General features: G+C 44.0%; 5 protein-coding genes across 5 annotated transcripts; 4 read left to right on the top strand and 1 right to left on the bottom strand.

Moving 5' to 3' along the window:
* Positions 1 to 219: 219 nt before the first annotated feature.
* O0I10_003051 (uncharacterized protein) lies at positions 220 to 1,678 on the top strand (the record flags this gene model as incomplete). The annotated part of the gene is made up of 5 exons (XM_058483125.1): positions 220 to 387; positions 458 to 541; positions 601 to 701; positions 767 to 1,179; positions 1,245 to 1,678. The coding sequence occupies 5 exons, from the start codon at positions 220 to 222 to the stop codon at positions 1,676 to 1,678; spliced, it is 1,200 nt and encodes a 399-aa protein (XP_058346214.1).
* An 87-nt stretch (positions 1,679 to 1,765) lies between these two features.
* O0I10_003052 (uncharacterized protein) lies at positions 1,766 to 2,181 on the bottom strand (the record flags this gene model as incomplete). The annotated part of the gene is made up of 3 exons (XM_058483126.1): positions 1,766 to 1,837; positions 1,909 to 2,008; positions 2,069 to 2,181. The coding sequence occupies 3 exons, from the start codon at positions 2,179 to 2,181 to the stop codon at positions 1,766 to 1,768; spliced, it is 285 nt and encodes a 94-aa protein (XP_058346215.1).
* Positions 2,182 to 3,595: 1,414 nt separating this feature from the next.
* O0I10_003053 (uncharacterized protein) lies at positions 3,596 to 6,105 on the top strand (the record flags this gene model as incomplete). The annotated part of the gene is made up of 8 exons (XM_058483127.1): positions 3,596 to 3,929; positions 3,997 to 4,100; positions 4,165 to 4,260; positions 4,408 to 4,660; positions 4,721 to 5,029; positions 5,106 to 5,201; positions 5,262 to 5,477; positions 5,540 to 6,105. 8 exons carry the CDS (start codon positions 3,596 to 3,598, stop codon positions 6,103 to 6,105), a joined length of 1,974 nt encoding a protein of 657 aa, XP_058346216.1.
* A 293-nt stretch (positions 6,106 to 6,398) lies between these two features.
* O0I10_003054 (uncharacterized protein) lies at positions 6,399 to 7,373 on the top strand (the record flags this gene model as incomplete). Its single annotated transcript, XM_058483128.1, has 6 exons — positions 6,399 to 6,482; positions 6,544 to 6,621; positions 6,688 to 6,752; positions 6,815 to 7,167; positions 7,230 to 7,297; positions 7,359 to 7,373. 6 exons carry the CDS (start codon positions 6,399 to 6,401, stop codon positions 7,371 to 7,373), a joined length of 663 nt encoding a protein of 220 aa, XP_058346217.1.
* A 178-nt stretch (positions 7,374 to 7,551) lies between these two features.
* O0I10_003055 (uncharacterized protein) lies at positions 7,552 to 11,337 on the top strand (the record flags this gene model as incomplete). Its single annotated transcript, XM_058483129.1, has 5 exons — positions 7,552 to 8,440; positions 8,506 to 8,695; positions 8,757 to 9,089; positions 9,156 to 9,718; positions 9,788 to 11,337. 5 exons carry the CDS (start codon positions 7,552 to 7,554, stop codon positions 11,335 to 11,337), a joined length of 3,525 nt encoding a protein of 1,174 aa, XP_058346218.1.
* Positions 11,338 to 12,186: the final 849 nt, after the last annotated feature.

Below are 12,186 nucleotides of genomic sequence, written 5' to 3' on the forward strand. Positions count from 1 at the left end.
AAATCACTGAAGCAATGTTGTTTTAATAAATGTGACCTGTAAAGGGTAATGCTAAGACTAGTAAGCAGGGTGTAATAATGCGAGCATGCATATTTGGCACATGAGCTTGCCCATGTCTGTGTGTGGGTGTGTGCGTAGTGTGGCTGTCAAAATGTTGCATTGTCATCCCGCCCCGCCACAAGCCAATTTTGCTGCTTGTCCTTTTGCCTTTCCCCCTCCATGTCAAAAACAGATCACGATTCCGACAGCGACGTTTCCGAACTCGATGCCAAAGAGTTGAGCCAAGCCCTCTCGACAGACCAATGGGCTCCCATGTTGGGCTACTGCGAAGATCCAGAAACACCTTTGACCGCTGACACTTTTCCAAGCAAATCAGGCGGCAAACCAGTAAGCACTCGCTCGCTCATTCAACCCAATCGCCATCGATGGCCGATTACTGAAAAGTGTATCATTATAGGCATGGTTGAATCCCGAAACGATATTGGAAGCCGAGCAAGTTACTTGTCGTAACTGTGAACAGCCCATGGTATTACTTTTGCAGGTAGGTAACAGCAATATCATGTAGCCAAAGCTATCATTTATTGACCCTCTCTTATAAAGCTTTATACGCCTGAAGATCAACCTGCCGAAGCATTCCATCGTATGGTTTATGTGTTTTGCTGTAAGGATGGTGGATGTATCAAACAAGATTGGACCGGAAGGTAAAAGGAAGAGGATTTTACTATACAATGGCGGATAGTCTTTATTGACAGCATGATTGTAATAGTTTCAAGGTTTTCCGAAGCCAATTACCACGTGAAAACCCATATTATCCACCACCTGAAGATGAAGATGAAGAAGATAACGACGTTGCGATTGATTTCTCACCCGAGCAATTCACTCCACCCAAGCAATGTGTGATTTGTGGTTTGGCAGCCAACAAAATGTGTGGAAAATGCCACTCAGCGCATTACTGCTCAAGGCAACACCAGCTTGTGGATTGGAATTCGTGTCGACACAAGGATTATTGTAATGCGAGCAACAACGATGATGACTCAACCGCTCAGTTGCGCGCATCAAGATTGTTCCCAGAAAAGGAAATTGTGAGTGAAGCTGAAGGTCGTGGAGAGGATGGCGAAGAGGAAGATGCACAAAAAGCACATACAGCAAGTCAACAACAGGGAGGGACACTCTCAGGAGGTAAATACACCGCTTTCTCTACATTCTTGACTCGATCATTTATATATATACTCTATGGATGATAGAAACGGCGCTGGCGCTGCGAGGTGATGAAACCTATGAAGATTCCAAGGTGGATGTGGATGATGCATTTCTAAAGTTCCAAATCAAGATTGGTTTATATCCTGATCAAGTGCTTCGTTATGAACGTGTGGAATATGATATGCCTGATCGTGAACCTTTATGGGTACAAGGCGGATGCAAGCCATCTTTGGTTCCTGATTGCGAGTGCTGTGGTGGCCCACGTACTTTTGAATTCCAGATCCTCTCGACTCTTATCAACTTTTTGGATATCACACCTGATGCAAATGATGCACTCGATTGGGGATCATTGTACATTTACACCTGCAAGCACAATTGTCCTATTGGTGATAACGTGTTCGCATCCGAATACCTTTGGAAGCAAGATTTCTCCACCGATGGCATGGATTTGAACAAGACTGCATCACGTTACTTATAATAATAAAAAACACTATCATCGTTTTGCATTCCTCATCAATCAAAGATCACTTTCATACATTCATTCATAATGTACACAAAGAGCTAGCTAGTCATCACAACCATCGACATTAAATTCCTTGTACACTTGAGCAATTGTCTTGGATGTCTTGTGCGCATACTATTATGGTGGTAGGGGTTTTTATGTAAGCAAACAAACATGTGCATATCGTTGTTGAAGGATCTACTTGCATGGGTCAATAGGAAAGTGGTCGTATCTTTCACATCATTGTACTCGTGCAAGAGCTTGATGCGTTCCTGAAGTATACGCGTAGCTTCTTTTCCATCCATGCTGTCAAACATGTACCATGAGCGTTATGAAAAGGGAGGTGAAGAGGACATCCTGCCCTACTTTAGTTCAGCACAAAGTAGATCATATTGACGTTGGATCGCTTCAACATCCTCGTGTTTCTTGAGGTTAGGTACATTGGCAGCAGTGGTGGTGGTAGTAGGTGAAGCTGGCATGTTTGGAAATGGGAGAACAACAGGGGGAGGCGAAAATAGAGGAAAAGAAAGCAAATGAAACAAGCTTTGTTTGTTTGTGGAAATCCGAGTTATTTGGATAAGGGAAAGATAACACGCCTTTTTGCCCCTGATATTCTTTCTCGCCACATTGTTCTTTGTATTCTGCATCCATCATCATAGGGTGATCGGAGGTATGCCATTAGCGTTCTTTATTAACAATTCACTCGCACCACGCATCACGTTTTAACCGGCTTGTAGCTGCTGGGAAAATGAGCATATACCAAAATGGTTACTGCTTGCTGTGTATTTCAAGCACTATAATGATAAATTGTTCTCTCCTAAAAGCAATTCTCTAATACTAGCAGTACTTGTGATTTGTCCCATGAGGATTAGGTCACAAGTTATACGTCAAGCCTGTCGTCAGAAATAAACCTGCCAAAAAAGAGGGATCGACAATGACCGAGAAATGACATGTGGGGTGTGGCAATCTTGATCGATACGTATGATCAAATAATGGGGTCAAGGGAATGAGACAATTTCATCGATATCAAAAAGAAGATGATGTGCATCACTCAACCCCCTGTTGCTTTTGTTTGTTGTTTGATATACAAAGCTATGATGTATCAGCGTGAAGATGATAAGCAAAGTAACGTTTGTTTTATGGGATGTGATTGACAGGATGGGCGATCTACAGGAATGTTTAATTGGTTGGCATTAATTAATATGGCATGGATGCTCGCTGAACGTTTTTGGTCTTTTCCAAAGGAGAACCTTGTGGGTCTTTGACCTGAAAAAGAGAAACTCAACGAGCACTGCATCCAAGACTGTTTCATCCCCCTATCCGGTTTCAATGATAATGCTCATCATTGATGTACTGCTGCTCCTCCTCCTCCTCCTCCTCTTCATCCAAGAACCTGGTGGTGGTGTGTGAGATCATAAGCAACACACTCACACAAAAGCGGATCAAAAAATACACGCGACTAAAGCGGATCATAGTGTAACACGCATTATGATAAAGTTGTACAAACGACAAGTTTGGGGGGAGAAGGATGAACAAGGCTAAATATGGTAACCATCAAGGGGGATGGTTTGTAGGAAAAAATAGAGCATACGTTGATGCATTGTATAAAAAGCATCCTGTGCTGTTGCCGTGACATAACCCTTTCCTTCTTTCCATCACAGAAAACCATAGGTCAACGCGCATGCCAGCATCGTCCTTTTCCCCTGTTGCATAAAAGAGAGCATTAGGACACCCACCACCACCACCACATAATCCATACGCATTATTATACTTTTACTCTCCTTTCATTCATTCATTCATTCATTCTCTCTTTCTCTCTCTCTCTCACACACACTTAACCTTCCCTCTTTCTCTCTCACTCACTCGTCGCTCATTTCCAACCGTGATCTCATTATGCTCTCTCAATCGTCTCCCATTCCTGATGAGGACGCCAACAAGCTACTTAGTCCCAGCTTTTACAATATCAACACCGGCGGCCCTGGTCCGACGTGTGCATCGACTTCGACACCTATTCTTTCTCGGCAACTTCAAGGAAGTTCTCGATCTCGTCGTTCGAGTGCATCCACCACTTGTGGTATAACTCCACCCGATTCACCACAAAAATCAGTCTCCAGCATCAGCAAAAAGAAACGTCAAAAGTCACCAGATGATCCTGCAAGTGCAAAACGCAATGCCGAGTTTCACTCAATGTTTCGGAGCATACCCGAAGATGACCTATTAATGGATGGTAAGGTACAACACAGCCCTATCCATACTCTGGGTTGACTAAACTCGATCATCATTATCATTATCAGATTATGGCTGCGCATTACAAAAAGAAATCTTAGTCCAAGGTCGCATGTATGTCTCCAAGCGTCACATTTGCTTTAATGCAAATATCTTTGGATGGGTTACCAATGTAAGACATCATCTGGAGTGTGTGTGATCATCATCATCATTGATAAATCACTTTCTTTTTTTAGCTTGTGATTGATTTCGCCGATATTATCGACATTGAGAAACGAACTACTGCCATCTTTATTCCCAATGCTATTCAAATTTCTACTCATCAATCCAAGGTAAATGATCATTAACATGAGAGTGTGTGTGTGGAAAAGAATGCAAGGGGAAAAAGAGAAGGAGGAGAGCAGGAGAATGATGGCGTGTTTTGTATGCACCACTGATCACATCATACATTCTTTTCATCACCCAACCCCCTTTTCTAGTATTTCTTTGGTTCATTCCTTTCACGTGATCAAGCCTTTGATCAACTCAAGGCTTTATGGCATGAAGTTCAAAAGCGATCCCAATCCACTGATAGTGGTGATAGCACGACAACCAAAGTGGATGATGGATACGAGGATGGGTTGTTGACCGATGATACGCTTTCTACTCTATCGGGTGGTTACTCTATGGATGGTGATACATTACCCCCTCCTCCTCCTACCTTGGTGAGTCCACTGGATAAACCACCATCAGGTACTACTACTACTACTATTACAATGCATACATGAATGGATGAGTTTTCTAACATCATAGTAGATTTATCCCATCGGCCTTATGATCGTCAAAAATCGCTTGCAACAATAACGGCAGCGACAACCAATCGACCCCATCCATCGCTTGATCGCAGACGTACTGCATCCGAATCCCAGCTATCTGCAAGAAAGAACGTTCAACAAAATCAACGTAGTGATACGACCGTATGCTCGTGTGATACCAATGGTGGTCATTATACCCATACAGTCATGGACCAAATGTATTCCTCAAGCATTGAAACGATCTACGGTATCCTTGCCAACCGCGCATTCTTGCAAAAGTTCCTTTCAGAAACCGAAAAGAATACAGGCATGTCAATTTGTTGTTCACGTGGCATGGCATGACACGTTTGCTAATGGGGTTATTGTTGTTGTCGTTTGATTAGATGTGCAAGTTGGCCCTTGGGAGAAAGGGGATGGTGGGGTGTCGGGGCATTTCACCCGTGACATATCCTACATCAAGCCATTGAACAATTCTATCGGTATGTGATGATGATGAATAAGAGCTATCCGTATTCTTATATGGCTATTGGTATCAACAGGCCCACGTTCAACCAAATGCCTCTTGAAGGAACAAGTCAAACACTTGGATCTTGAAAGTTCGGTCACTCAAGTCATTACCACCCAAACCCCTGATGTTCCATCTGGTGGCTCTTTTGTTGTCAAAACCCGCTTGTGCATTATGTGGGCAGGTCAAGGCAAGGTACGGGTGCTGGTCACTGTCCTTGTCGACTTTACAAAGTCTTCTTGGCTTAAATGTTTGTATTATTGTACCTTGTTTACATAATGATCAATCAATTCACACGAATGTCTATGATAGCTACGATTGAGAAAGCCACCATCGATGGTCAAACCAGTTATTACAAGTCTCTTGATGTTGCTATTCGTGGCTATCTTCAACCCACACCACCTCCATCAGCACCGCCTTTAAGCACCAAGCAACAACGTCGTCAGCGTCGTCAACAGCAACAACAGCAACAACGAACGCAAGAGATTGACCCTCGTGGAGCATCATCATCATCGGGTCAAGCGACCAAAGGAGGTGCTAAATCCACAACATGGCTGGATAATGTGATTCAAATGCTCCAACAATACCAACTTCCATCCATGCAACACCTGACAGTTCTTTGCATGTTCTTGCTTGTGTTCATTAATTTGTTCATTGCTAGCAAAATGGGCCATGTCACACAACGGCTGGAAAATGATGTCGTTGCCAGCTGCAAATCCTCATCTGCAGATGCATTCAATAACAATCAACAATACCAGCAACGCTTCCTGGAATTGGAACGTATGATTCGTCAAGCGGGTAATAGCATCGATCAAGTATCCAAAGCAGTGGAGGAACAACAACGCATCATGGTTCAACGTAATTGGCCTTCTTTTTAGTAGCATTCCACACTTTCATTCTTTTTATTATTACATACGCATGTAGATACACATTTCGTTCCTCTCTCTCTCTCATCATCCTATGTCGAGTAGCAGTACTATACATTTCGCATCAACTTTATTATTAAACTGGATAGTTTTCCCTATATAAACCTTTGATCTTGTGGTGGGGGTGTGTAGGTGCTAACGAGGATGTCATGTGATCTCTCATGCATGGTTGTCATGGCAGCCCAATTTTGTGTGTGCGCTATGTGAATACAGCAACGCGTTTTTGGTGTTTTCCCGACTTGGATATGTACCACGACGAGGCAACACACAATGACAAGGAAGAATGGGAAGTTCCGGAACAAGAAGACAACGCGATTGATATAAACGAGGTGCGCATGGCATGGTGTGGGAAATGACTGATCGACAACGTATACTCAACATGGGCCATAGGAAGAATACGATGAAGAGGACGATTGGCAAGACACGAACGTGATCGATTACTGGCAAGCAGCTTTCAAAGGATATATGGTATGTTTACCCGAATATGACTCTCCCCCTCTCCCCCACCATAGTTGGACTGAAGAAGATATTCAGAGTTATCATCAAAAGGATGCCGATCCAGCCATCTTGATTCCTGCACCCAAACGGCGACCCAAGAGGTATGTGTGTGTGTTTGCGTCTCTCGAGGATATCGTTTTATTTATTTATATCGAATACCTAGAGATGATCATACCAAAGGCACGAAGAGGAAATGGGAGGATGATGATGATAAGGTTGAAGAACAACAGCAACAAGATGACGAGATTGAAGAGGAACAAGAAGAGGAGGAACAAGGTTATGAGGAGGAAGCTATTGAAGATACACAATGGAAGGATGCTGAACAAGAAACGACTGATCAACAACAATACAATGATTCATATCAATACTACAATTACTACCATCAGCAACAACAATATCCACAATTGCATCAAGGATACGCATCGGGTAATGTTTCGGGTCAAGGGTTTGGAGCACAACCACCACCACCACCACCTCCTCCATTTCCAGGTAATCCCTCATTCATGGCTGCTCAAGGTAAGTAAGAATAAAACGTGGATCATTGTACATTCATATCATCTCATTTCGTATTCATATAGACAATGAAGCGTTTGCCAATATGATTATGGCATGGTACTACAGTGGCTATTATACGGGATATTACCAAGTTAGTACAATCGGAAATACTTTTTATTCGTTGATGGCAAGGAGCTCATGCTATTTGATAGGCTAGGCGTGGATAGAATGATGGGTGCTGCGACACATTGTTGCTAAGTACGACCACTGTTGCTGCGGCATTCCACTGCTGCGGTCAAAGCTGGCAATGAGTTTAAATAGGTTACATCTTTCCAATTAAGTCTTTTTCGAGTTTCCACTCTCTCTCTCTTCCCATTCACCACTCCCCCCCTCATTCACTCTTACATGGGCCTGGACGCCGATACCACTACAACAACAACAACAACTCCATTAAACAACTCTTTGAGTCAATCCAACCAACATGACACCTCTCTAAATGACAAATCGTCCAAACGACATGGTCCCAAAAGAAAACCAAGAGCAAAGCCAGCATCGTCAACTGCTGACAATGTAACAGCACCACCATCACCAGAAGGATCGACGCCAACCGATTCCACTACCAGCAAAAAGCGACGTGGACCGCGTCGAACACCACGTGGTACTGGTGGTCCCAAGAATGAGGAAGGTCAAAATGACACTCCCAAAGATACCGTCAACAAGAAGCGTCAACGCCCGTCAAAAAAGACAACGGCTTCCTCCACACCACAACCATCATCGACACCTGCAGCTGCTGCATCTTCTTCTTCTTCCACCCCTGTTGATACAACATCCGATGATCATTCACAACAGCAACAGCAACAACAGCAACCAGATTCAGTATCCAAAGAAAAGCCTGCCAACAAGAAGAAATCACGCCGATCCAAAGGACAAAAAGCACCATCTTCTTCTGAAAATACAGCAACCCTTCATCGTGCCAAACATCGTGATCAAGCCAAATTGACGACCGAGGATGACGATCAGAATGATGATCAAGAAGATAAGGTGAAAAAGGGACCATCACGTCGATCCAAACGATCCGGCAAGAAAAAGGCATCAGCAGCATCAGCATCAGCATCAGCAGCAACAGCGGATGATTTAGCGAGTGGATTAGCACAAGATTTACGTACGGCAACCTACGAATGCATGGTTTGCTGGGATGTGGTACGAGCAGGACATCAAACATGGACTTGCGATTGTTGTTGGGCCGTATTTCATTTATCATGCATCAAGAAATGGGCTACCCGATCCCTTCAAGGTATGTAAAAGAGACAATGGAGATGACTATGTTTGAGACTAACATGCGTGTTGCAACCAATGTAGAAAAAGACACCAACAAACCGATTACTTCATGGCGTTGTCCAGGATGTCAATTTACACGCACAGCCATCCCCAAAGATTACCTCTGTTTTTGTGGCAAACAGCGCAATCCAGAACCCAATCGCTACTTGACACCTCACAGCTGCGGTCAACTATGTAAAAAGAGTCGCAATTGCCCACATCCTTGTGTCCTGTAAGTTGCTAGAGGGAGATGACATCAAGGATCATTCACACTCACACACATATGTATATAGCCAATGCCATCCAGGTCCTTGTCCACCATGTACAGCCATGACACCCATCATGCATTGTTTCTGTGGCAGCCATTCTCGTCAATTACGTTGTGTGGAAGCGGATCATTCAATGCGTGGATACCAGTGCGAGGAAACATGTGGCGAATTGCTGGGATGTGAGAAGCACAAGTGTCAAGAGAAATGCCATCCTGGATTATGCCCACCTTGTCCCTTGGAAGAGGTACAAAAATGTTACTGCGGCAAGGATGAACAAGCAATGCCTTGTGGTAGTGGCGTTGGTGTAACAAGTGGTGATCACGTGGGATATCATGCATGCAAGGCTACGTGTAACAGGTAAATGATCAATCACGGTTGTTGGTGTTTGACAACATTGGAAACTCACTTTTGTCTTTATGATAGACCATTTCAATGTGGAGTTCATCATTGTCAAAAGACATGCCACCCTCAAGATGTTGAGCCCAACGTATGTCCATTTGATCCAAGCATCGTCAAGACGTGTCCTTGTGGAGCAACAGCCATCGATTCCTTACTCAAGGACAACACGCCTCGTACCAGTTGCTCTGATCCTATTCCTACTTGTGATGAGATTTGCAACAAGAAATTACCATGTGGTCACAGCTGCAAGCAGCCATGTCATGTTGGCAAGTGTGCGCCTTGTGAAGAGGTGGTGGATGTGCCCTGTCGTTGTCGATCCACAACATTCACTGCCACTTGTGCCAATGTTTGTGAAGCCGCTGGTGGTGAGCCTCCTCTTTGCGACAAGGTGTGTCGTGCTAGCAAGCATTGTGGTCGGCACCAATGTGGAGCGGTGTGTTGCCCAGCGGCCAAACAAAAGGGCAACAAAAAGACATCCATACGCGATAACGTGCACGAATGCCCCGAAGTCTGTGGTCGGACCTTATCCTGTGGTAATCACACATGCCAAGCTCGATGTCATAAGGGAAGATGCCAGCCATGTCTCGGTAAGTATTTGGGGAGGGGTTGCTGAAGTTATCGAATGACCCTTTTATTAACTTTGTGTGCATTTACAGAGGCTGTATTTGATGAAGTAACATGCCATTGTGGTCAAACTCGACTTGAGCCACCTGTTCGCTGTGGTACAACATTACCACCTTGTCCTCATCCATGCACACGTCCTTCTCCTTGTGGCCATGTACGACTTTTGCAGCACAATTGCCATCCGGATAGTGAAGCATGCCCACCTTGTGCCATGTTGGTGACTCGCACATGTGTATGTGGAAAGACGGAGCTCAAGAATGTCCCATGTTATCGAGAATCCCCACGATGTGGCCGTATTTGCGACAAGCCATTGAAGTGTGGTCGCCATTTATGCAACAAGTCTTGTCATGGTGGATCATGTTTGACGGATGAACAAGTGTGTACCCAACAATGTAATGGAAAGCGGACTTGTGGCCATCCATGTACTACCCGATGCCATGGCTCTGATGCATGTCCAGAAGAAGAACCATGTCAAACGATGGTGCGTGTGGCTTGCAAATGTGGTCAAAATGCTCTACAAGTACCTTGCAATGCAACAGCTACAAGCTCCGGTTCGAAGCGTGAATTGGATTGCAATGATTTTTGTGCCAAGGTTGAAAGAAACAGGAAATTAGCGATGGCGCTCGAGATTGATCCTGAAAAGGCTGAGGAACCTGCACCTTCCATTGACGAACTCGGCTATTTTGATGATCCACTATGCGAATTCTATTTGGAGAACCGAAGCTGGTGCAAGCAAATGGAGACAACTTTGATTGATTTTGCAAAGGGATCCAAGCAGGTGTTACATTTCAAGCCTATGAAGAGTAACTTTCGCCGATTTATTCATCGATATTGCGTCCACTTCAACTTGGGCACTGAAGCTGTGGATCCAGAACCCTATCGAAGTGTTGTGGTTCGCAAATCACTTGGTCAAGCACGTATTCCTTCACCCTTGCTTTCAGTGGCGGCACATCATCCATCCATGAATCGACCACCAGCAGCCACTGTAGCAGGGACCAATGGTTTGAAATCCAGACCCCAGCAACCTGTGAATGCCCTATGTTTATCAGATTTGGCATTTGGTCTTATTGAGACAGAGCTCGACTTGGAACTTGCAAAGGCATTTGGAGACGTCAACTATAAATCCCAATGGCAAACTGAATCGGACTCTGTATTGGTATTCCCACTTTTGGATGACAAGTTAGCCGTGGATGAAAAGGAAGACATGATATGGCAACTCAAAAAGGCCGTTAAGGATGTCGTTGTATCAAGTGGCAAGGCTGCTCGTGTGGATTGTTGCTGGGTAGATCGCCTTGGAAAGATCACGTGGACCGAGCGAAAAGGAATCCTGGAACAGGAACAAGCATTAGAACAACAACAACAGCAGCAACAGCAACAGCAACAACAACGGCAATCCAAGAACGTTTTTGACGTGCTTTCTTCGGGTACGGATGAATCGTCAGATGCAGCCACATCTAGCGTTGATAAGGATGCTTGGGATCAAGAGGAACTTGCCATGAAGAAACCTACCACGGTCACAACTACTTTATCAAAAGAAGATAAATCTCCCTCGGAGGAGTGGGAGGTGGTAGAAGCTAAATAGTGGATCAATCAATTTTGTCATTGTCATCAATGTAAAATACAACCTTACTGATACCATCCTTCGTAATTACCATACCGTAGTATAAGCGTATAATTATAGGGGCTAATCAGTTTCAGTCCCAGGATCCAGTGATCGACGTTTTGTGATACAAGATCTTTATCCCCGCTCACCTCACACAAATTTCATATGGAACCAACGACATGGCTTGACACAATAATATTAAAAATAGCAGGAAGGGCACACCATCTTTCTTACCAATTCGTTTGATCTTTCGTGGTGATTGTTTTGGGGAAAGAACAAAAGATTGAATCATTGAAGATTGGGGAATTCAAGGGATCATCTTAATTAATGGGAATTGGGAAATGTACTCTTACCATGAATGTTGATCTTCTACCTATTGCAGTAAAGATGGATCTCGACCAACGTTAAGCAGTAACCCAGCAAGCTAAACTCGGAGTTGACGTGAGATAAAAGCAAAGACAAGATGTAATAAAAGTTTATTTCCTCAAGTCATCATTCATAGGCAACTAGCTATTATGCATTTCCCCATTGAAAGGAATACTTTTATAGCGATGAATAGCAGCGACAGCTATGACTATGAGGGACCACCCCTGTGTGCCCGAAAATTGGGATCATTGATGTTGGTATCCTTTGTTTAGCGGACTTGATGCGGAGAGAAAGAACGTGTGTGTGTGTCAGTGTATCAGTGAAGTATGGGTTCCCAAGATTAAAGTGAAACCACTTGGAAAAAAAAGGGCAATTCCCAAAAAAAGAGGTACACGGTTTGAAAATCTCAAGCAAGAGCTAGAGCCATATGACAGTCTCTTGCTAAACCAAGGCGGAATTTCA

The sequence above is a fragment of the Lichtheimia ornata genome (genome assembly GCF_029851405.1).
Source record: "Lichtheimia ornata isolate CBS 291.66 chromosome Unknown scaffold00009, whole genome shotgun sequence".
Classification (NCBI taxonomy): domain Eukaryota; kingdom Fungi; phylum Mucoromycota; class Mucoromycetes; order Mucorales; family Lichtheimiaceae; genus Lichtheimia; species Lichtheimia ornata.